Raw genomic sequence first — 21947 nt, 5'->3', positions numbered from 1 at the left:
ATAAAGGCAGAGGCTTTGCGCTCGGAAACGGAGGCGGGGGAATACAGTATATCGCTGGATAGTCAGAGCACCCTCATGTCTATATCTCAGCGCGTGGAGGAGGAGGGGGAGGAGCATGAGGAGGAGGGGGAAGAGACAGGTTGACCCACTGCTGAGGGTACCCATGCTGCTTGCCTGTCATCCTTTCAGCGTGTATGGCCTGAGGAGGAGGATCCTGAAAGTGATCTTCCTAGTGAGGACAGCCATGTGTTGCGTACAGGTACCCTGGCACACATGGCTGACTTCATGTTAGGATGCCTTTCTCATGACCCTCGCGTTACACGCATTCTGGCCACTACGGATTACTGGGTGTACACACTGCTCGACCCACGGTATAAGGAGAACCTTTCCACTCTCATACCCGAAGAGGAAAGGGGTTCGAGAGTGATGCTATACCACAGGACCCTGGCGGACAAACTGATGGTAAAATTCCCATCCGACAGCGCTAGTGGCAGAAGGCGCAGATCCGAGGGCCAGGTAGCAGGGGAGGCGCATAGATCAGGCAGCATGTAATGGAACTAATACTGTGCTCCCCCTATACTGCTGCTTTGGAATCGTTACTGTGGCCTGTCTTGACTGCTGCTACTACTGAAATGGAACTAATACTGTGCTCCCCCTATACTGCTGCTTCGGAATTGTTACTGTGGCCTATCTTGACTGCTACTACTACTGAAATGGAACTAATACTGTGCTCCCCCTACACTGCTGCTTCAGAATTGTTACTGGGGCCTGTCTTGACTGCTACTATTACTGAAATGGAACTAAGACTGTGCTCCCCCTATACTGCTGCTTCAGAATTGTTACTGGGGCCCGTCTGGACTGCTACTACTACTGAAATGGAACTAATACTGTGCTCCCCCTATAATGCTGCTAGTGATATGTTACTGGGGCCTGTCCCTAATGCTACCGTTGAAATGTTACTAATTCTGTGCTCTGCCTATACCGCTGCTAATGCTATGTCACTGGGGTGTGGAAATGGAGGCTTCCCAAAGACATGATGGTGGCGAGGCCATTTCCCACCAACGCGGTTACTGTTAAGGTGCATATAACCACGGACACGTGGAGAGGACACGTAGTGCCTCAAAAACATCCCCCTCCTCCTCCAACAATGAAAACATTCTTGGCAAATACCTTTGCATTGGTCCGTCTGGTGGCAGTCCAAGAATTTCACCTTTACCGACACAACAAGAGAGCCCCCCCACCATTCCCCCGCCACGGCCCACTTAATCCTGGCCCCATTCCGAAAACCAACTAAATAAAACCGCGCTACTAGGTCCGCAGTCGCCAGCACATTCCCACCAACGCGGTTACTGTTAAGGTACATATTACCAGTCTGACTGGGGCATGCAGTGTGGGCCGAAGCCCACCTTTATTGTATCTGACATTACCTCAGCTGTGCTGGGCACTGCAATGGGATTTATTTATGTACCGCTGGTGGGTTCCAGGGAGCCACCCATGCTGTGGGTGCACAGGGACTTCACATTAGTGAGTTGTACCTGCCTGTGTCTATGTATTAAAAACCCCGGTCTGACTGGGGCATGCAGTGTGGGCCGAAGCCCACCTGTATTTAATCTGACGTTAGCTCTACTATCCGGGGCACTGCATTGGGACAAACTACAGGAGCAATACAGCGCTAATGAGACGTGCACAGCTACGTTAGCATAGGAGTCCGCTGTAGGCCCGCGATTGCTGAGGGTTTGTGCAGAGGCCTATGTCCTTGGTGCAGTGAAAGTCCGCTTCCTGCCTAGGATTGCTGAAGCTGTGGGCCGAGGTCTATGTCGTGGCCACGGTGCAAGTCTGCCATGTTTGGCCGCTCAGATCAATTTTTGGTTCATGTCTTGGGCTTCCTAGGACCCCCCTATGCTGTTGGTGCAAACTTAGTACCCATCGTGGTGTTTGACCTGTCTGGCACAAAGACACTGACTGACTTGGGTAGAGCGCTGACGGCTTTCCCCTTGCAGTGTGGATTGAGCTATGCGACACCTTGACAGAATGAATACTGTGTGGCACATGGAGCCTCTACCGTAAGAGCGGTCACACTATGGAGCTCTACTGGAAGAGCGGTCACACTATGGAGCCTCTACCGTAAGACCGGTCACACTATGGAGCCTCTACTGTAAGAGGGGTTACACTATGGAACTCTCTACCGTAAGAGCGGTCACACTATGAAGCTCTACTATAAGAGCGGTCACACTATAAAGCCTCTCTACCGTAAGACCGGTCACACTAAGAAACTCTCTACTGTAAGAACGGTTACACTATGGAGTATCTACTGTAGGAAAGGTTACACTATGCAGCTCTCGGCTGTAAGAGTGGTCACACTATGGAACTCTCTACTGTAAGAGCGGTCACACTATGGAGTATCTACATAAGAGACATCACACTATGGAGCATTCACTGTAAGAGCAGTCACACTATGGACCTTCTACTGTAAGAGTGGTCACACTATGGAGCCTCTACTGTAGGAGTGGTCACACTATGGAGATCTCTACTGTAAGAGCGGTCACACTATGGAGCTCTACTGTAAGAGCGGTCACACTATGGAGCCTCTACTATAAGAGCAGTCACACTATGAAGCTCTACTGTAAGAGTGGTCACACTATGGAGTGTCTACTGTAAGAGCGGTCACACTATGGAGCTCTACTGTAAGAGCGGTCACACTATGGAGCCTCTACTGTAAGAACGGTGACACTATGGAACTTTTACTGTAAGAGCGGTCACACTATGGAGCCTCTATTATAAGAGCGGTCACACTATGGAGCTCTACTGTAAGAGCGGTCAAACTATGGAGTCTCTACTGTAGGAGCGGTGACACTATGGAACTTTTACTGTAAGAGCGGTCACACTATGGAGCCTCTATTATAAGAGCGGTCACACTATGGAGCCTCTACTGTAAGAGTGGTCACACTATGGAGCCTCTACTGTAGGAGCGGTGACACTATGGAGCCTCTACTGTAAGAGCAGTGACACTATGGAACTTTTACTGTAAGAGAGGTCTCATATGGAGCATCTACTGTAAGAGCGGTCACACTATGGAGCCTCTACTGTAAGAGTGGTGACACTATGGAACTTTTACTGTAAGAGCGGTCACACTATGGAGCCTCTATTATAAGAGCGGTCACACTATGGAGCCTCTACTGTAAGAGTGGTCACACTATGGAGCCTCTACTATAAGAGCGGTCACACTATGGAGCTCTACTGTAAGAGCGGTCACACTATGGAGTCTCTACTGTAGGAGCAGTCACACTATGGAGTCTCTACTGTAGGAGCGGTGACACTATGGAACTTTTACTGTAAGAGCAGTCACACTATGGAGCCTCTATTATAAGAGCGGTCACACTATGGAGCCTCTACTGTAAGAGTGGTCACACTATGGAGCCTCTACTGTAGGAGCGGTCACACTATGGAGCCTCTACTGTAGGAGCGGTGACACTATGGAGCCTCTACTGTAAGAGCAGTGACACTATGGAACTTTTACTGTAAGAGAGGTCTCATATGGAGCATCTACTGTAAAAGCGGTCACACTATGGAGCCTCTACTGTAAGAGTGGTGACACTATGGAACTTTTACTGTAAGAGCGGTCACACTATGGAGCCTCTATTATAAGAGCGGTCACACTATGGAGCCTCTACTGTAAGAGTGGTCACACTATGGAGCCTCTACTGTAGGAGCGGTGACACTATGGAACTTTTACTGTAAGAGCGGTCACACTATGGAGCCTCTATTATAAGAGCGGTCACACTATGGAGCCTCTACTGTAAGAGTGGTCACACTATGGAGCCTCTACTGTAGGAGCGGTGACACTATGGAGCCTCTACTGTAGGAGCGGTGACACTATGGAACTTTTACTGTAAGAGAGGTCTCATATGGAGCATCTACTGTAAAAGCGGTCACACTATGGAGCCTCTACTGTAAGAGTGGTCACACTATGGAGCTCTCTACTGTAAGAGCGGTCACACTATGGAGCTCTACTGTAAGAGCGATCACACTATGGAGCCTCTACTGTAAGAGCGGTCACACTATGGAGCCTCTACTGTAAGAGCGGTCATACTATGGAGCCTCTACTGTAAGAGCGGTCACACTATGGAGTCTTGTGTAAGGGCAATCACACTATGGGGCTCTACTGTAAGAGCGGTCACGCTATGGAGTCTACTGTACGAGCCGTCACACTATGGAGCCTCTACTGTAAGAGCGGTCATACTATGGAGCCTCTACTGTAAGAGCGGTCACACTATGGAGTCTTGTGTAAGGGCAATCACACTATGGGGCTCTACTGTAAGAGCGGTCACGCTATGGAGTCTACTGTACGAGCCGTCACACTATGGAGCCTCTACTGTAAGAGCGGTCATACTATGGAGCCTCTACTGTAAGAGCGGTCACACTATGGAGTCTAGTGTAAGAGCGATCACACTATGGAGCTCTACTGTAAGAGCGATCACACTATGGAGTCTAGTGTAAGAGCGGTCACACTATGGAGCCCCTACTGTAAGAGCGGTCACACTATGGAGCCTCTACTGTAAGAGCGATCACACTATGGAGCTCTACTGTAAGAGCGGTCACACTATGAAGTCTAGTGTAGGAGCGATCACACTATGGAGCTCTACTGTAAGAGCGATCACACTATGGAGTCTAGTGTAAGAGCGATCACCCTATGGAGCTCTACTGTAAGAGCGGTCACACTATGGAGCTCTACTGTAACAGCGATCACACTATGGAGCTCTACTGTAAGAACGGTCACACTATAAAACTCTACTGTAAGAGCAGTCATACTATGGAGCTCTACTGTAAGAGCGGTCACACTATGGAGCCTCTACTGTAAGAGCGGTCACACTATGGAGCTCTACTGTAAGAGCGGTCACAGTATGGAGCTTTACTGTAAGAGCGGTCACACTATGGAGCTCTACTGTAAAAACGGTCACACTATAAAACTCTACTGTAAGAGTAGTCATACTATGGAGCTCTACTGTAAGAGCGGTCACACTATGGAGCCTCTACTGTAAGAGCGGTCACACTATGGAGTCTAGTGTAAGAGCGGTCACACTATGGAGCCTCTACTGTAAGAGCGGTCACACTATGGAGCTCTACTGTAAGAGCAGTAACACTATGGAGCTCTACTGTAAGAGCGGTCACACTACGGAGCTCTACTGTAAGAGGGGTCACACTATGGAGTCTCTACTGTAAGAGCGGTCACACTATGGAGCCTCTACTGTAAGAGCGGTCACTCTATGGAGCTCTGCTGTAAGAGCGGTCACACTATGGAGTCTTTACTGTAGGAACAGTCGCATTTTCAAGCTCCCTACTGTATGAGCTGTTACACTATGGGGTGTCTACGTAAGAGACGTCACTCTACAGAGTCTCTAGTGCAAGAACAGTCACACTATGAAGCACTACTTTAAAAGGGATCACACTATGGCGCTCTACTATAAGAGTAGTCACAGTATGGAGTTCTCTACTGTAAGAATGGTCACACTATGTAGTTCTCTACTGTAAGAGCGGTCACACTATGGCGCTCTACTATAAGAGTAGTCACAGTATGGAGTTCTCTACTGTAAGAATGGTCACACTATGGAGCCTCTGCTGTAAGAGCAGTCACAGTATGGCGCTTCTACTGTAAGAGCGGTCACACTATGGAGTTCTCTACTGTAAGAGCGGTCACATTATGGAGTTCTCTACTGTAAGAGAGGCCACTCTATGGAGCCTCTACTGTAAGAGCGGTCACACTATGGAGTATCTACTGTAAGAGCAGTCACACTATGGAGTTCTCTACTGTAAGAGCGGTCACACTATGGAGCCTCTACTGTAAGAGCGGTCACACTATAGAGCTCTCTACTGTAAGAGAGGTCACACTATGCAGCTCTCCTGTAAGAGCGGTCACATTATGGAGGATTTACTGTAAGAACAGTCACCTTTATAAAGCTCCCTACTGTGTGAGCTGTCAAACTATGGAGTCTTTACTGTTAGAGCGGTTATAGTATGTTGCTTCTATTGTACTGTAAGAGCGCTCACACTATGGACTCTACTGTAAGAGTGGTCTCACAATGGAGTCTACTTTAAGAGCAGTCACAGTAGGTTGTCTCTACTGCAAGAGTGCTGACACTATGTTGTCTCTACTGTAAGAATGCTCACACTATGGAGCTTCTACTATAAGACTGATCCCACAATGTAGCTTTTCACTGTAAGAGCAGTCACATTTTGTGACTCTACTGTAATTGTAGTCACACTATGGCGCTTCTACTGTAAGTGGAATCACACTATGAAGTCTCTGCTGTCCGAGCAGTAATGCTGAGTTCTCTGCTGTAAGAGCTGTCACATTATGGAGCTCTACTATAAGAGTGGTCATACTATGGAGCTTCTAATGTGAGAATGGTCACACTATGAAGTTCTTTACCCTAACAGCAGTCAGTGTATGGTGGTCTACTGTAAGAGCGGTAATACTATGGAACTGTCTAATGTAAGAGCGGTCACACCATGGAGCCTCTACTGTAAGAGCGGTCACACTATGGAGCCTCTACTGTAAGAGCGGTCACATTATACAATGCTCTATAAAAGAAAGCTGTGATGGTTTACTCATTGAAAGAGTTTAGATGATACCACCTATGATGTCCAGCTCTTGTTGTGTCAGGTCATAAAGCTGAATGCTAGCTCTGTTATTTACAGTTCTCACAGATAGCTTGGTTGGACTTCATTGCATAAAATTCACAGCCAGTGATTGACTATGTGAAGGGCAGACTTGCATTTTTTTCTCATGGCTTGGTCCAATGGTGAAACGCATTGTCTGGTTTCTGTGTCTGCAACTGGTAAATAAAGAAAAGTCAGACTTACCTCTCCTGGCTGTTTGCTGAGTGTCTACTGAGCTTGGATTTCTGTTCCTGCTCCTCGGGGGTGTGGCTTTCAAGCTATCTGCCAATGAACTATTAGGTGAAGGGAAATTAAATCTAAGCTTATTCAGCTATTAAGTTTTCCTTCTAAACTTTACTATAGATTAACCAAATTGACTGAATATTTTTTTTTTCTGAAATTACTTTTTCCTTGGTCCTATGTACAATATGCTGTAAGCTGTCATAGCTGTAGTAATTCAGACCAAAAGAACTATCAAATGGAAGTCCCCAATAAAAAAAAAATCCAAATGTAACAGAAAAAGTATTTATGTCAATACAATATATATATTTTTTTAAATACATAAAAATGGCCTTTAGGGACAATCACATAATTTATATAAACAGGTATACGTCCTTGCACACAAGAAGGAAACGCTGGATGGTCGGCAGATAAACCTAAAATCTCTTAAAGCTACATAGTGGAAAACTAGCACCAAAGTCATGGAAGGTCAATCCATCAATCACAAGTTTTTGAATCCATTTCTAAACAAATGAATTATCTTTAGCACAATACAAAACTTTTTCTAAGAGACATAAAAGTATCTGCCGGAACAAGAGCTGACCCGATGTCCAGATCCTCAGGTCAATCATCAGGTTACACTATAAATAATTGTTAATCTGATACTGTGGGATGAAATCACAGCTTGCCGGCAACTGTTGCTTGGACGGACCTTTAATAGGGGAGGCGTAGTGGGTGCACTTGTCCCACAAGCGACCCCTGAAGTGCATTCAAAATCTTTCACATATTATACACAGCTAGAATGTACCACCCCTGATTAAAATTCCTCAGCCAATCAGAAGCACCAAGTGTTCTCATATCTCAGATTTGTCTTTATCCATTGAGACAAAAAGTACTTAGAAAAATGTTATAGTCCATCTTGGCACTTATGACTTTAGAGGGAGCCGTGAGGAGCTATTTAGTAGAAAGTAAATGCACATATCAGCTCATCTCTTGGGACACACTATAGATGCTCTACCCCAAAGAACTCAAGGTTCAAGGTGTAGCTATAGGGGGTGGAGAGGTAGCAGTTGCACTTGGGCCCTGGTGCCTGAGGGGACCATAAAGCCCCTTTACCACATAAGAAAACACCAATATTATAAATGGCCCTTGATAGGTTGGCGGGTTGCTGTTTCAGATTTTGTATTGTGGCCCAAGAGCTTCAAATTGTGACTCTAGATCTCTTCTACTAATGGATGCCCAAATCATAGCTTTAACCAAATGGGCTGATACATGTGGGCTGCCACAGAACTCAACTGTAATCAGCACATAATTCCAAAAACAGATAATGCACAAGAGACGGGAAGCTCATGGGACCCAGCTACAGCCACCGGAAATATTCCAGATTAACCCTGATAGCAGCTTTTGGCAACTGAACATTACTATCGGCTATGTCAATGCTGTCAATTGGAGCTCCGTATGCCAGATATCCAATATTTATAACTTCTAGTGGTATAATGCGGTACTTGGGAGCCGATGTTGAAGAGGTTTTCCAAATCTCTAAACATTTTGAAGATGGGGAGGAGCATTATAAAGTAAGAAGCATTACTCAACTGCCCAAACCCCTTCCAGTGCCATGCCATGCCTCCAGTGCTTCTTGCGGATTTTGTTTCTGATACATACCCTACTCATGACATAAATGCTGCAGCCAATCATTGGCCTCAGTAGCTACATGGAGAGTCAGGCACATCATTGCTGTAGCAAGAGAAACAAAGACCACAAGAGCAATGGCACTGGGATGATTGGGGAATTGAATATTCCTTGTCCTTATCTACATTTTTAGGGGTCTCAGAAAACCCCCTTAAACAAATTTTGGTTATAGTGAAGTATATGACTTTCCAGAGACCTGGAGAACAAACAGGGTATGTATTGAATGTTGCTAACATTTGCACTAAGGCCACCAAGAAGTTCAAGTTCATATAGACTTAAACCAAATAAACCAAAAGTTTCTCAACTCTTCACTCAAAAAGGTGACTTTCTATGACTCCTCTTAGCCTCGACCCTTTTACCAGACACTTCTGGCGCTTTTTGCTCCCCCATTGTCTTACCAAAGCTTTATTCTTGGCATGCAGGTAGGACATAGCTTACAGGCTTTCCTGTTCCTGCCCATTTCCCATAAGTCCAAAAGTCTTGCTGACTTTTTAAACTGTGTTTACTAAGCAGGTAGAAGGTTCAGTGACCACTTCAGTACATGTAACAACCATGTAGGCAGCTGGTGGTCACTCAGAGAAAAAAACAAGTGGTTGCTAAGAACCTGAACTAATGCAGGAGATGCGAGTCATAAACATATAGTCTACAAGGATATGCCATAATCATTGATCTCTGTGTAGACTTTGGGTTCGATAGAAGGGAAACAGAAGGGAACTCTTCCCTCATGGGGTTTTCACATACACACTATGTTGACTAAAGCATTGGTACCCCCACCAATCCTGTTCTGTCAGGTGAAGGGGATATGGAAATCAAATGTGTGAGCATTAGGTATAATTGTACACATGCATATCCCAGTACAGAAACCCTCAGAATGCCACCAGGTGTAGAGTTTACAGATATCCAACAGGACATGGTGGTCGGATGTCCCATGAGCACCTGTATGGGACATCGCAGCACTTTGTCCACTGCTGGCCATGTTATTGGGAGATGGAAGCCATCCGGTGTGTGTGGTGCCGCCACGTTCAGAGAGACCTCATAAACTGACAGAACGTGGACAACGAAGCCTTGTATGAGCTGTGAAGACATCACGCACATCGTCTGCCGAAACACTCACTCGGGAGGTCTCACACGACATTGGAATATCTATTAGCAGCAGTACCCTCCATAGGGAACTACATGTGAAGGGTCACCATGGATGAGCAGCTGCACACAACATCACAGCAGTGACTGCACACAGATGCGTTGTTCTTGAACTGGGTAGGACTAGGGCCACTATCTGAAGTGCTTTTCAAGGAATGGAGGCAAATCCCTTCACACATCTATGGGAATTTGGTGAAAAGCAGCCTAGGAGAGTTACTGCAGTTAGTGAGGCCAAAGGCGGTCCAACACCGTATTCAAAAATGTGAATAAAATCCTACTTCATCACCTTCTATGTGTCCCAATACTTTTATCAACATAGTGTACTTGGGGAACATGAGTGTTTGGTTACTTCCGGGACTGATACTAGCAATGAGTTATAGTTAAATTTCTTGGAACTGCATCTCCTTTAAAAGGTCTCCAACGAATATCATGTACTTTTAAAGTACAACTTTTTTTTAAATAAAAATATATAAATGACACACAATGTAAGAACACAAAAAGCCCTGACCGACCGGCAGTAATCATTGGTTTCATCCATTAAAAATGACAAAAAAAATCCAAACCGGATCCCCTCCCATCTCCTCGTTGTGGTTGGAGCCTTAGTTATACCCTTCATTTAGGAAGGTTGTTTAAACCAGCAATTAATTCAAGTTTCAGTAAGTCCTTTTGGGTCTTTTTAGATGTTTTTAAGGTCCTTTAACGTTACCAGGCCTAGAGCCTAAGCTGGCAATGTAGGCACATTGTGATGGGTCGCATTGTCCATTTATTCCAGGAGGTCCTTGAGGTCCAGCAGGTCCTGGTAACCCTGGTTCACCCTGAGCACCTGTGCTTCCTGGGAGTCCGTCTTTGGCATATCCAGGTTCTCCAGGAACACCTAAGGAGAGAGAGATATTTTATTTAAAGGGGTTGTCCCGCGCCGAAACGGGTTTTTTTTTTTTTCAACCCCCCCCCGTTCGGCGCGAGACAACCCCGATGCAGGGAAGTAAAGAAAGTTTACCGGAGCGCTTACCTTAATCCCCGCGCTCCGGTGACTTCAATACTTACCGCTGAAGATGGCCGCCGGGATCCTCTGTCTTCGTGGACCGCAGCTCTTCTGTGCGGTCCACTGCCGATTCCAGCCTCCTGATTGGCTGGAATCGGCACGTGACGGGGCGGAGCTACACGGAGCCGCTCTCTGGCACGAGCGGCTCCATAGAAGACTGCTGAAGACCCGGACTGCGCAAGCGCGGCTAATTTGGCCATCGGAGGCCAAAAATTAGTCGGCACCATGGAGACGAGGACGCTAACAACGGAGCAGGTAAGTAAAAAACTTTTTATAACTTCTGTATGGCTCATAATTAATGCACAATGTATATTACAAAGTGCATTATTATGGCCATACAGAAGTGTATAGACCCACTTGCTGCCTCGGGACAACCCCTTTAACTTTACAAAGTTAAGTTCTATAGTTACAAGTTTACCTACAAAAAAAGTGATACAAAATTCAGAACTTGGGCAGCTAGTCCTTCAGATAGGTGATCAATATAGGGTCAGTGAGATTCCTACTTCCGGGACTCTCATGGATCAGCAGGGAAGAAGGTCTCATATTGCTCCAACTAGAGTGTCTCAACACCTAATTGTTTACACAGGTTCAGTGCCATACTGTACATTTAGTTGTGGCAATGCCAGGATGAGGGAGGCGGGACCATTGCCTAGGGCGCCACAGGTGAGAGAGGGGCACAATTCTATTGGTAATTTCGTAAAACACTGAACATTTCATACATCAGTGATAGAAGTGCTTACTGCTACAGGAATCCCAGGAAGCGGTAAGGATGGTTTGTATTGCTCACGGCTTCTCGCTCCCAGCTAATCCACCTCTAATCAGGTGCCAGTACTACATTTTGGGCTGTTGACGCCCGAGTCAGTACGTGAAGCAATGCCTGCAGCGGGGGAGGAGCCAGAGACTTCGACAGCAGCATGCAAAGCATGTACAGAGTGGTGGGTTTGTGCCTGGACTGAGGAGAGGGGTGTACTTTGTTTTAAAGGTCTGCTGTGAGGTCTGAGTTTAGGGGACTGGGGGTATTCATTATGGGGTCAGACTTGGGGGGTCTGTTTTAATTTTGGGGCTGGAAAAGGGATCTGTATTAATTACGGGGTTTGATCTGGAGGCCAGTACAAAATCTGCAAAAGGGCCCCCCAGCTGCCATGTGTCATTTACAATATTGGTGTCTTGGCTTGTGACAGAGGTGCCTTTGGGCCCCATCAGGCTCCAGGGCCGGATGCAATGGCAACTTCTCTACCTGTTGTAGTTAAACATGGACTAAAGATGTGTTGGCAGCAAATTCTGCAGTCTTCAGGACAAAATTGCCATTATAGTCTGGGCCGAATGGAGAAGAAAAGTAAAGTAAGTCACCAGTTTAAATGTTTATTCTGCCTGCATTTGTTTCTTCTAAAATGTGTTGGAATGTCTCTCATTAGAGACTACGGTGGTTTTTAATTAATCCTTGGGGTTTCCATGGCGGAAGGGGCGGGTAGCAACTGAATTTGCCTACCCTACCTAAGGTGGTAAATCACCTTGTCCCAGTCCTGCTGGTACTGCAGTGCGGTCTCATTCAAGCCCGCCTATCTCTACAGGGTGGAGCTTGTAGACTTTCTGTGTGTGATAGTTTTAGCCAATCACATTCAGTGTAGCTCAGAAACATAAGTGAGGTCATGTGATAGAGCAGTCAGCTATCACTATAGAGTAAGCTACAGTAGCAAATCATGAAGAAGGTTGGATGGGAAGAACCACTGGATGTATAATCATGGGCAGCCGTTTAGTCTAATTAGCGCAAATATTGGAATATCAAAGTGCAAGATATGAGGACAAAATAACACAAACAGTGTTAATCACCCGATGCAATCAGACAAGATTCATTCAAATACCTGAAATGCCTGGTGGGCCAGTTTCACCTCTCTGACCAATTCCAGCTTCTCCTCTTTCACCTTTACCTCCTCGTTCACCTATCAGATACACAACATGATACATGAATGACATATAAGGGACCGAAATCCTTAAAGAGTCCGGTCATGTTCTCATATCAGCGGGGCCGGCTGCATATTGTAGCCTTGCAGTCATGGGCCCCACTGATTCTAATGCGGTCTTTCCTTTGTTTATAATCAGCTGCTTTTCAGATCTTCTTGTATTCTGTGAATGTGTCAAGTGGGCGGTCCCTACCACTCACTGTCAATGGGTGACATCATACTTGGTTGACAGCAAGTGGTGGAGACGCTCCACTCAACATATTCACAATACTGAGAGCTGAATCTAAGCAGAGCCGGAATGGGGGTGAGTATGAACCAAAGAAAGACATTGTTGGAGTTAGCAGGGCTGCGGCTGTGAAGCTCTGCAAGGGGCTCCTTACATGAGTACATGACAATCCTCTTTATGTCCCATTTGAAACTCGGATTTTCTTTCGAAAATAATTTAAAATATCACCCCCCCCCCCCCATCTTCTAATTTAACTAATTTGAGAAAAAGTTGATTTTCCTTCAGTTCTTTAGAAATTGCAGAACTATTTTAGGGAAAGGTTCTTATCTGATAGTTTCAGGGTGTCGTCTTGCTGGGACCACTAGTAATCAGCCGTTATCTGTGGGAGTTCTCAGGAGAAAGTGTTCAATACTCTAGCGCCACCACAGGAGAAGTTAAGCATTACACAGTTCTTACTGTGCTGGGTCCTCCAAAGTAAGAGATGTATCTTGTAACCCCTCTCCTCCGTGCATAATAATAGATGAAGGTACTTAAGGACTACACCTCTCTATAAACTCAGAATTTATTTATTTTTATTTTTTTTAACCTTCTATAATTTTTTACTTTTATATTTCATTACTTTTATCCCACTAGGGAACTTGCGTTTCACCACTTTAGATAATTCTCATTATACACTGCAATACTTCAGTATAGAAATGCATTATATAGCCTATGAAGCTCAGCCAGGGTTTGAGCCTCATAGGCTACCACAAGTTGGCAGACCCAGAGAGCAGCCATCTTCAAGCTTGCGGGTGCAATAGCAACCCATTGGGACTCACAATCACATTTGGGGATAGGAGGTCCCTCCAGTCTCTGCTGTCAGAGCAAGTGCCAGCCTTTTATCCGGCAGATGATCACCCACTTTCCCTGGAGACCCATGCCAAAGTTTTGATGCAGTGCCATAAAAAAAGCGTGTGAATCAGAGTAAAGCCCATCAAACGGCGTATGTGTGGTTGTTAAGGGGATAACTATCACTGATACAAGATCATGGCAAAAATCTATATAAAAAGACAGGTTTATCCTCTCTAACCTTTAGGACCCAAGGGTCCTGAAGGCCCTTCTGGTCCCATTATGCCTGGTAGTCCTGGTTCTCCTGGTGAACCTGGTCTTCCATCATTTCCATCTTTCCCAGGAGAGCCTGGTGGTCCCGGTCTGCCCTGGGGGGATTTAATGTGAGCCGGCTGCATCTGAGACATGAGGTAGGATAATTTAGCTGAAAGAGAATTGAAACAAAGAAAACATAAACATTTGTGTGCCGCCATTTCTAAATTCTATAGCAACCAATCAGGTGTCACTGGTGTGATATGAGCTTGATAGACTGGATAGACCATTGTGAATAAAATGCCAGCAAGCTGTTCATTCAAGACATTTTATATTCTTTAAAGAGACTCCGTCACCATATTTTTGCAGCTGTCACTGAGAGCGCCATAAGGCAGCGCCTGTCACTGAGAGCGCCATAAGGCAGCGCCTGTCACTGAGAGCGCCATAAGGCAGCGCCTGTCACTGAGAGCGCCATAAGGCAGCGCCTGTCACTGAGAGCGCCATAAGGCAGCGCCTGTCACTGAGAGCGCCATAAGGCAGCGCCTGTCACACTGATCACAGTGATACGTCTGCTGTGGGGTCTGTGCGGTATAACTAGTAACTGAGTGAACTGAAACAATCAAACCCTATATCATGTCAGAGTTTGCTAAAAGTTCAGTTTGGCACGAACCCAAACCTTTTGTCTAAAAGAAGAAGGAAAAGGAGAAGAAGAAGGAAAAAGAAGGAAAAGGAGGAGAAGAAGGAAAAAGAGGAGACCTATAAAGGAAGCGCTGAGCATTTACACCGGACAAGAAGCGAGCGAGACAAGGAGGTTTTGTCCCGTGTGAAGCACCCCAAGTCATGCCTCCGGGACTCTGTGGTTAGATGGTCCCACTGGCACATTTGCCCAAATTCATCCCCATAACAAAGGCTCACTGATTTGTTTACATACCTTCCAGTTGCTTTCCTAGCTCTTCTTGGATTAATCTCCTTAAAGTATCAATTGAAGGCATTTCTCCCTAAAAGGAACCAGAAAACCCTTTGTATCACATTTTAAGATGTGAGTGATGGGGCTAATGTTATAACAGAACTAAAACAACACATTAAGTAATTGTTGTTAATGCAGTTAATCACAAACAGCAGAATCTTCTGGTTGGAATTTCCACAAAAGAAATGTGTTCTTCAGCTTAGGAACACGACAGAAATGTGTCCGTCTGTAGAGGAGGCAGAGTGCCAAGAATATAGATACAAGGCCATACATCATAGGAGGCAGTACATTCAGATGCTATGGGCTGCATCGTTCTAACACTTTGGTGGCCCAGTTCAGAGGGGTCACCTTGCCCCTTAGCCACCATTCTTTCTAGCACCCCCAAACAGGCCCCACTTCCTGCATCCCAACATCAGCCTCCACGGAACCTGGTCAACATTCTTCCTGCACTACTGAATAGACCCCACCCTGTGCATCCTGACATCACTCTCTGATGTTCTTCCTGGCACTGCTGAACAGGCCCCGCCTTCTGCATTCTGACATCACTCTCTGATGTTCTTCCTAGCACTGCTGAACAGGCCCCGCCTTCTTCATCCTGACATCATTCTCTGATGTTCTTCCTAGCACTGCTGAACAGGCCCCGCCTTCTTCATCCTGACATCATTCTCTGATGTTCTTCCTAGCACTGCTGAACAGGCCCCGCCTTCTGTATTCTGACATCACTCTCTGATGTTCTTCCTAGCACTGCTGAACAGGCCCCGCCTTCTTCATCCTGACATCATTCTCTGATGTTCTTCCTAGCACTGCTGAACAGGCCCCGCTTTCTTCATCCTGACATCATTCTCTGATGTTCTTCCTAGCACTACTGAACAGGCCCCGCCTTCTTCATCCTGACATCATTCTCTGATGTTCTTCCTAGCACTGCTGAACAGGCCCCGCCTTCTTCATCCTGACATCATTCTCTGATGTTCTTCCTTGCACTGCTGAACAGGCCCCGCCTTCTCAATTGTGACATTACGCTTTGCTGTCCAATCCTTCATTCTTCCCAGCATGGCCGAATAGGCTTTGCCCTCTGTGATACAACATCACCCTCTGTTGCCCCTGTTCATCATTCTTGCAAGCACTACTGAACAGACCCCACCTCCTGTCTCACAACACCACTCTCTACTGCCCGCCCCTTATTTTTCCCAGAAATACTAAACAGGCCCCACCTTATGCATCCTGACATCACTCTCTGATGTTCTTCCTGGCACTGCTGAACAGGCCCCACCTCCTTCTCCACGGCCCCTGGTCAACATTCTTCCATGCACTACTCAACAGCCTTGACCTCCTGTGTCTGGGCTGTTTTCCTTTCATTCTTCCCATCCTCTGTGGCTTGGTGTAACTCTCTCCTATGCTTCCAAGCTGAATGCCACTGAACAGGCCCTGCCTCCTGTGCCCCAACATCACCCTCTGCTACCAGTCTCTCATTCTTCCCTGCACCACAAGTAGTTTACAAGTAGGGGTAAGTGGTGCTCCATTTCTCCAAGTCTTCAACTCTATTCACTTTTGTAAGAAGCAAACACAGTTAGAAACTGCATCAATGTCAGGGGTCCCACTGCCAGGGGGTCCAGCACATGTGCACCATTATATCTATGGCTTAAGAGGCGCTGGCTATGGTATTCTTGGAGATACAGGGCCCAGTGTTGGTTTGTCACATTCCCTTTGCAGCTGGGTAGAAGAAACAGTGCAGGATGCCCCTCCCCAGAGGAACCGATTGTTAGTAAATAAGAGGAGTGGTTGTTAGCCCAATGAGCTACAAGCTGTGGAAAGGGAAACAGACAGTAAACAAGACAATGGTGTCTCACTGGGCCTTCTTTATACATAGTGGAGAATTACCCTTGGGCCGGTCAATCCTGGAGTTCCAGGTTGACCGGGAGGTCCTGACGGTCCTTGTTCTCCTGGTGGTCCAGATGAGCCCATTAAGCCGGTGTGACCTTTATGGCCTGGGGAGCCAGGTTGTCCAGGTTGACCTTTTTCTCCCTGCATGCCTTTTTCACCTTTGGCTCCGGGATCGCCCTGAAATGTAGTAAATAATGTCAAGTGATGAAACTATATAGTACAGTGATTCATATGGTGAAACTGTGGAGTTCATTGGGAAAACTGATTTATTAAAGGAGGTAATGCAATACAAAGCTGACAATCTAGAACTGAAGATAAGCTTAGACACCACGTGGGAATTACACGACGCAATTATGTAACACACCTCAAGTCTCATCAGCTCTCAGAGTCACATTACTACTTCTAAAGGGAATGTGTCAAAGATGGCCTATTGTATAAATCAAATTGGCATGCAAAACATTATTTTAAGAAATTTTGGTATTCGTTTTTTTCTTAGATTTTTGATCCCATGACCTATATTAAACAAAAATCATAAAATCCTGCAGTTCTCACACGGACCACCTAGTCTACTAAAAGCCTGACACTACCTACTATGTAGAGAAAAAAAAAATCAGCCATCATTGCATTATCATCACAGGCAGATTACACTGAGAGGTGATACCTATATACATAGATAACACAGGATCCAATATTCACAATAGGTGATGTCACAGCTCACCTCCTCCCCCTCTCTGCAAAGGTCAAAAAGTATATCCATAGAGGTTAATGGACTCCACCCTGTCCTATAATGTCTATGGATTATGAGGCTGCTGTAAAGCATCTCTCTGCTGCAAAGGCAAAGTGGCCGCCCCCATAGTCAAGTACAGAGAATAGAATTTAAAAATCTACAATTATAAAATAAAAATAGTTTAGAAAAACAGCCAAAGCTTCACAATCTGGTTTTAACTAGTAAAAGGAAACTTAGGTGATAACATTCTCTTTAAGGAAAGAGGCAAAGTAAAAATGGAGCTGGAAATGTGCAGTAAAACTTACTCTGTCTCCTTTGGATCCGCGCTCCCCTGGTTTTCCCGAGGCTCCCTGAAGAAAAGAATTGGTAAGTATTACTTCAGAGGAAATGTAGAGAAATACAATATCTACAGGGAAGATACGGCAAACAAGACTGAGACAGAGGATCTCTGGCTATAAAGGGTTAAACTAGAAAGTGCTAACCGGAAGCAAAACTGGAAAGGACTGTTCATTACACCAACTGAGAGGGACGCTGGGGGACTGCTCATATGGATTGTACAATGTCAGGGAGAAGGGAAGGGGAAGGTTCACGCCCAGCTATTGTATTCATACAATTCCAGGAGGAATAAGAGAGGAACGGCATAATACGTAGTTCAAAAACAAGACAAGTCAGGAGAGATGACGGCTGCCAGTAGGCTGGGGAAACAGTCTTACCTCTTTGCCAGGTGGACCGCTCTCACCAGGTGAACCCTAGCAGTCAAATAAATCACAATCTGAGAAATCATCCAATGGCGCACATGATTATGAGATAGATATAAGATAGATAGATAGATAGATAGATAGATAGATAGATAGATAGATAGATAGATAGGAGATAGATAGATAGTTAGATAGATAGATAGATAGATAGATAGATAGATAGATAGATAGATAGATAGATAGATAGATAGATAGATAGATAGATAGATAGGAGATAGATAGATAGGAGATAGATAGATAGATAGATAGATATGAGATAGATAGATAGATAGATAGATAGATAGATATGAGATAGATAGATATGAGATAGATATGAGATAGATAGATAGATATGAGATAGATAGATAGATAGATAGATAGATATGAGATAGATAGATAGATATGAGATAGATATGAGATAGATAGATAGATAGATATGAGATAGATAGATAGATAGATATGAGATAGATATAAGATAGATAGATAGATAGATAGATATGAGATAGATATGAGATAGATCTCCGCAGCATTTGACACTGTTGACCACAAACTCCTCCTCAGTTTGCTTCGCTCCATCGGCCTGAAGGACACCGCTCTCTCCTGGTTCTCTTCCTACCTCTCTGACCGCTCTTTCAGTGTCTCCTTTGCTGGCTCTACCTCCCCTCCTCTTCCCCTTGCTGTTGGGGTCCCCCAGGGCTCGGTCCTCGGCCCCCTTCTTTTCTCTATCAACACAGCCCCTATTGGACAAACCATCAGGAGATTTGGCCTCCAATACCACCTGTATGCTGATGACACCCAGCTATACACCTCTTCCCGTGACATCTCTGCACCTTTACTCCAAAATATCACTAACTGTCCGCTGTCTCTAACACCATGTCCTCTCTCTACCTAAAACTGAACCTCTCTAAAACTGACTTACTGGTGTTTCCACCCTCCACTAACCAACCTTATCCTGACATCTCCATCTCAGTGTGTGGCGCCACCATAACTCCTAGACAACATGCCCGCTGCCTTGGGGTCATATTTGATTCTGATCTCTCATTTACCCCCTACATCCAATCTCTGGCCCGAACATGTCAGCTGCACCTCAAGAACATTGCAAGAATCCGCTCTTTTCTCACTGTGGACACGCTAAAAACGCTTACTGTTGCCCTCATCCACTCCCGGCTCGATTATTGCAACTCGTTGCTGATCGGCCTCCCCTGCACCAGACTCTACCCTCTCCAATCCATCCTGAATGCGGCAGCCAGGCTCATCTTCCTGTCCAGCCGCTACTCGGACGCCTCTGCCCTGTGCCGGTCACTGCACTGGCTGCCCGTTAAATACAGAATTCAATTTAAACTCGCTACCTTCATCCACAAAGCCCTCCACAGTGCAGCGCCCCCCTACATCGCCTCCCTCATCTCAATCCATCACCCAGCCCGGGCTCTCCGTTCTAACGAAACTAGACTGCACACCCCTCTAATTCAAACCATTCATTCCCGCCTCCAAGACTTCTCCAGAGCAGCACCGGTCCTCTGGAACGCACTACCAAAGGCTACCCGAGCAATCCAGGACTCGCAGAACTTCAGGCGTGCTCTAAAAACGCACCTCTTCAGGGAGGCATACCACATTCCCTAAACAAACCCCTCTGTTCTTTGCCTGATAACATGCTCCCTGACCTACTGACTGCAATCCCTGCTAGCCATCATAAACCGCTCCTGCAATCATACCGTTTCTGCCGTCACACGGCCAAATGTCTGACCATTGTCTATGTGTATAGCATCCCCCACTCTCCACCTCACCATACCGTGCACATCTCCACCTCGCCATACCGCGCACATCTCCAGCCCTTTACCTTCTGTATCACCCCATTACTTGTAGTATGTAAGCTCGTTGGAGCAGGACCCTCACCCCTATTGTTTCCATCAACTGATTACTATGTAACCGCGGTTCTGTAATGTTTGTATTTTTTGTCTCTCTGTATTCCCCCCTGTCTATGTAAGCGCTGCGGAAGCTGTTGGCGCTATACAAATAAAGATTATTATGATAGATAGATAGATAGATAGATAGATAGATAGATAGATAGATAGATAGATAAATAGATATGAGATAGATAGATAGAATAGGTCGATATTAGATAGATAGATAGATAGATAGATAGATAGATAGATAGATAGATAGATAGATGTATAGGTAGGTAGATAGAATTTATAGGATATATAGGATAGATATGAGATAGAGATAGGGATAGATAGATATCAGATAAATATGACCGATGGATAGATATGAGATGGATAGATAGACAGATAGAGTTACATACTTCTGGTCCTTTGGGTCCTTGAAATCCTGGGATCCCAGCTGCTCCAGTTTCCCCTTTGGTTCCTTTAGCTCCCTAAATTGCAGAAAAATGAGGTACAAAGTAATATAAGGGGCAACTGCAGTGGCCAATGGTTAGGGACCCTCTAGTTCTGTGCTTGTCCACCCCATACGGATGTGTCCTTGTGCATTCATGTCTGTTTGTGTCTACGTGGTTGTTGGTTTTTGGGTCAGTCGAGGAGACCTTTCGGCGTCAATATCTTGTGTTGGTGTCACCAATCTTTGTATCCGCGTGACTTTCTCCCTAACCTGCTCTGTGTGATGTGATGGGTAGAGTGGTTGGGGGGCGGAGTTCGTTGGTGAGAAGAGAGAGAGAGAAGGAAAGATGTAGTCGGAGGAGGAGCATGTGTGAGCATGAGGCTGAGGCTCTGACGCTTCCGTCTGAGTGAGGTCCGAATTCGTCTCATTTAGCTTTGAGATGCATCTCCCCAGGGGACCTGAAGTAAGCATCAGTTCTTGGAGTAGGAGTCAGCGGAGTATGCTGTACACTCCCCTGCTTAACTACGGAGTAGAGGGACAGTACTGACGCCGCTACTGCAGGTTGGAGGACAAGTCTGGCGTGAGTCTGTGGCCCAATGAATTTGGCTAGGACAGCGAGGAAAGGGCGTGAAGAATAAGAGAGAACTACTCGTGTTTGTCTCTCCATGCCAGGAGTGCTCTCTCCAGAACCTTCCATCAGATAACTGAGACAGATGACGTCTGTATTTCAGGAGAAGAGTGTTTGTCTAACTCAAGTGTGTAGGGAGGTGGTGAAAGGAAAAAGTGCCAGTAGTACAGTACTTCAGACTGCTGCAGTAATATACTTGGGAAATCAAAGTTGGAAACATCCAGTAAAAACTGTGCGCTTCCGGTTTTAAAACTGCACTTTGGTTGTGGACTCTTTATTTGGCTTCGGTGACCTGTTACTGGTAAGGGGTACTGGCGTCATGTGAACAGTTAAGTTATCATTTCTCTGCTGGCGCAGCTGCTAGCTTTTGCCCTCCCGTGCTGCCGGGACAGACCGCATTTTGGGATGTAACGAGAGGAGACGGTAGAGCAATCGTGACCCACCATTTTGTTCGCTGTTGTCTCCTTTACCAAAGGTTTGACCCTTGTTGCTCCACTACCAATTCACTTCAATGGGAGTTGTGCCTGCAATACCATACCAGGCCACTACAAAGTGTACAGAGCTGTCTGCATTCAGTTCCATACAGTGACACAGCGGCCCAGCAGGCACCCGCAAGTTAGCTATTGATGACCTATCCCAAATCATCAATCTTCTGG

General features: G+C 45.8%; 1 protein-coding gene across 1 annotated transcript in view; it reads right to left on the bottom strand.

The window, feature by feature from the left end:
- Window positions 1-7168: 7168 nt before the first annotated feature.
- COL22A1 (collagen type XXII alpha 1 chain) overlaps window positions 7169-21947 on the bottom strand; it is a 355966-nt gene continuing 341187 nt past the window's right edge. Inside the window, exons 58-65 of the mRNA XM_066578764.1 lie at window positions 20629-20700; window positions 18303-18338; window positions 17895-17939; window positions 16860-17039; window positions 14946-15012; window positions 14004-14186; window positions 12610-12687; window positions 7169-10579 (exon numbers count right to left, since the gene is read on the bottom strand). Of these exons, the coding sequence (XP_066434861.1) occupies window positions 10392-10579; window positions 12610-12687; window positions 14004-14186; window positions 14946-15012; window positions 16860-17039; window positions 17895-17939; window positions 18303-18338; window positions 20629-20700 (849 nt within the window). The 3' untranslated portion in view covers window positions 7169-10391. The remainder of the gene's footprint in view (window positions 10580-12609; window positions 12688-14003; window positions 14187-14945; window positions 15013-16859; window positions 17040-17894; window positions 17940-18302; window positions 18339-20628; window positions 20701-21947) is intronic.

This window comes from Eleutherodactylus coqui, chromosome 9 (genome assembly GCF_035609145.1).
Source record: "Eleutherodactylus coqui strain aEleCoq1 chromosome 9, aEleCoq1.hap1, whole genome shotgun sequence".
NCBI classification, from domain to species: Eukaryota; Metazoa; Chordata; class Amphibia; order Anura; family Eleutherodactylidae; genus Eleutherodactylus; species Eleutherodactylus coqui.
The sequence above is the reverse complement of the archived record's forward strand: the minus strand, read 5'-3'. Positions and strand labels throughout refer to the sequence as shown.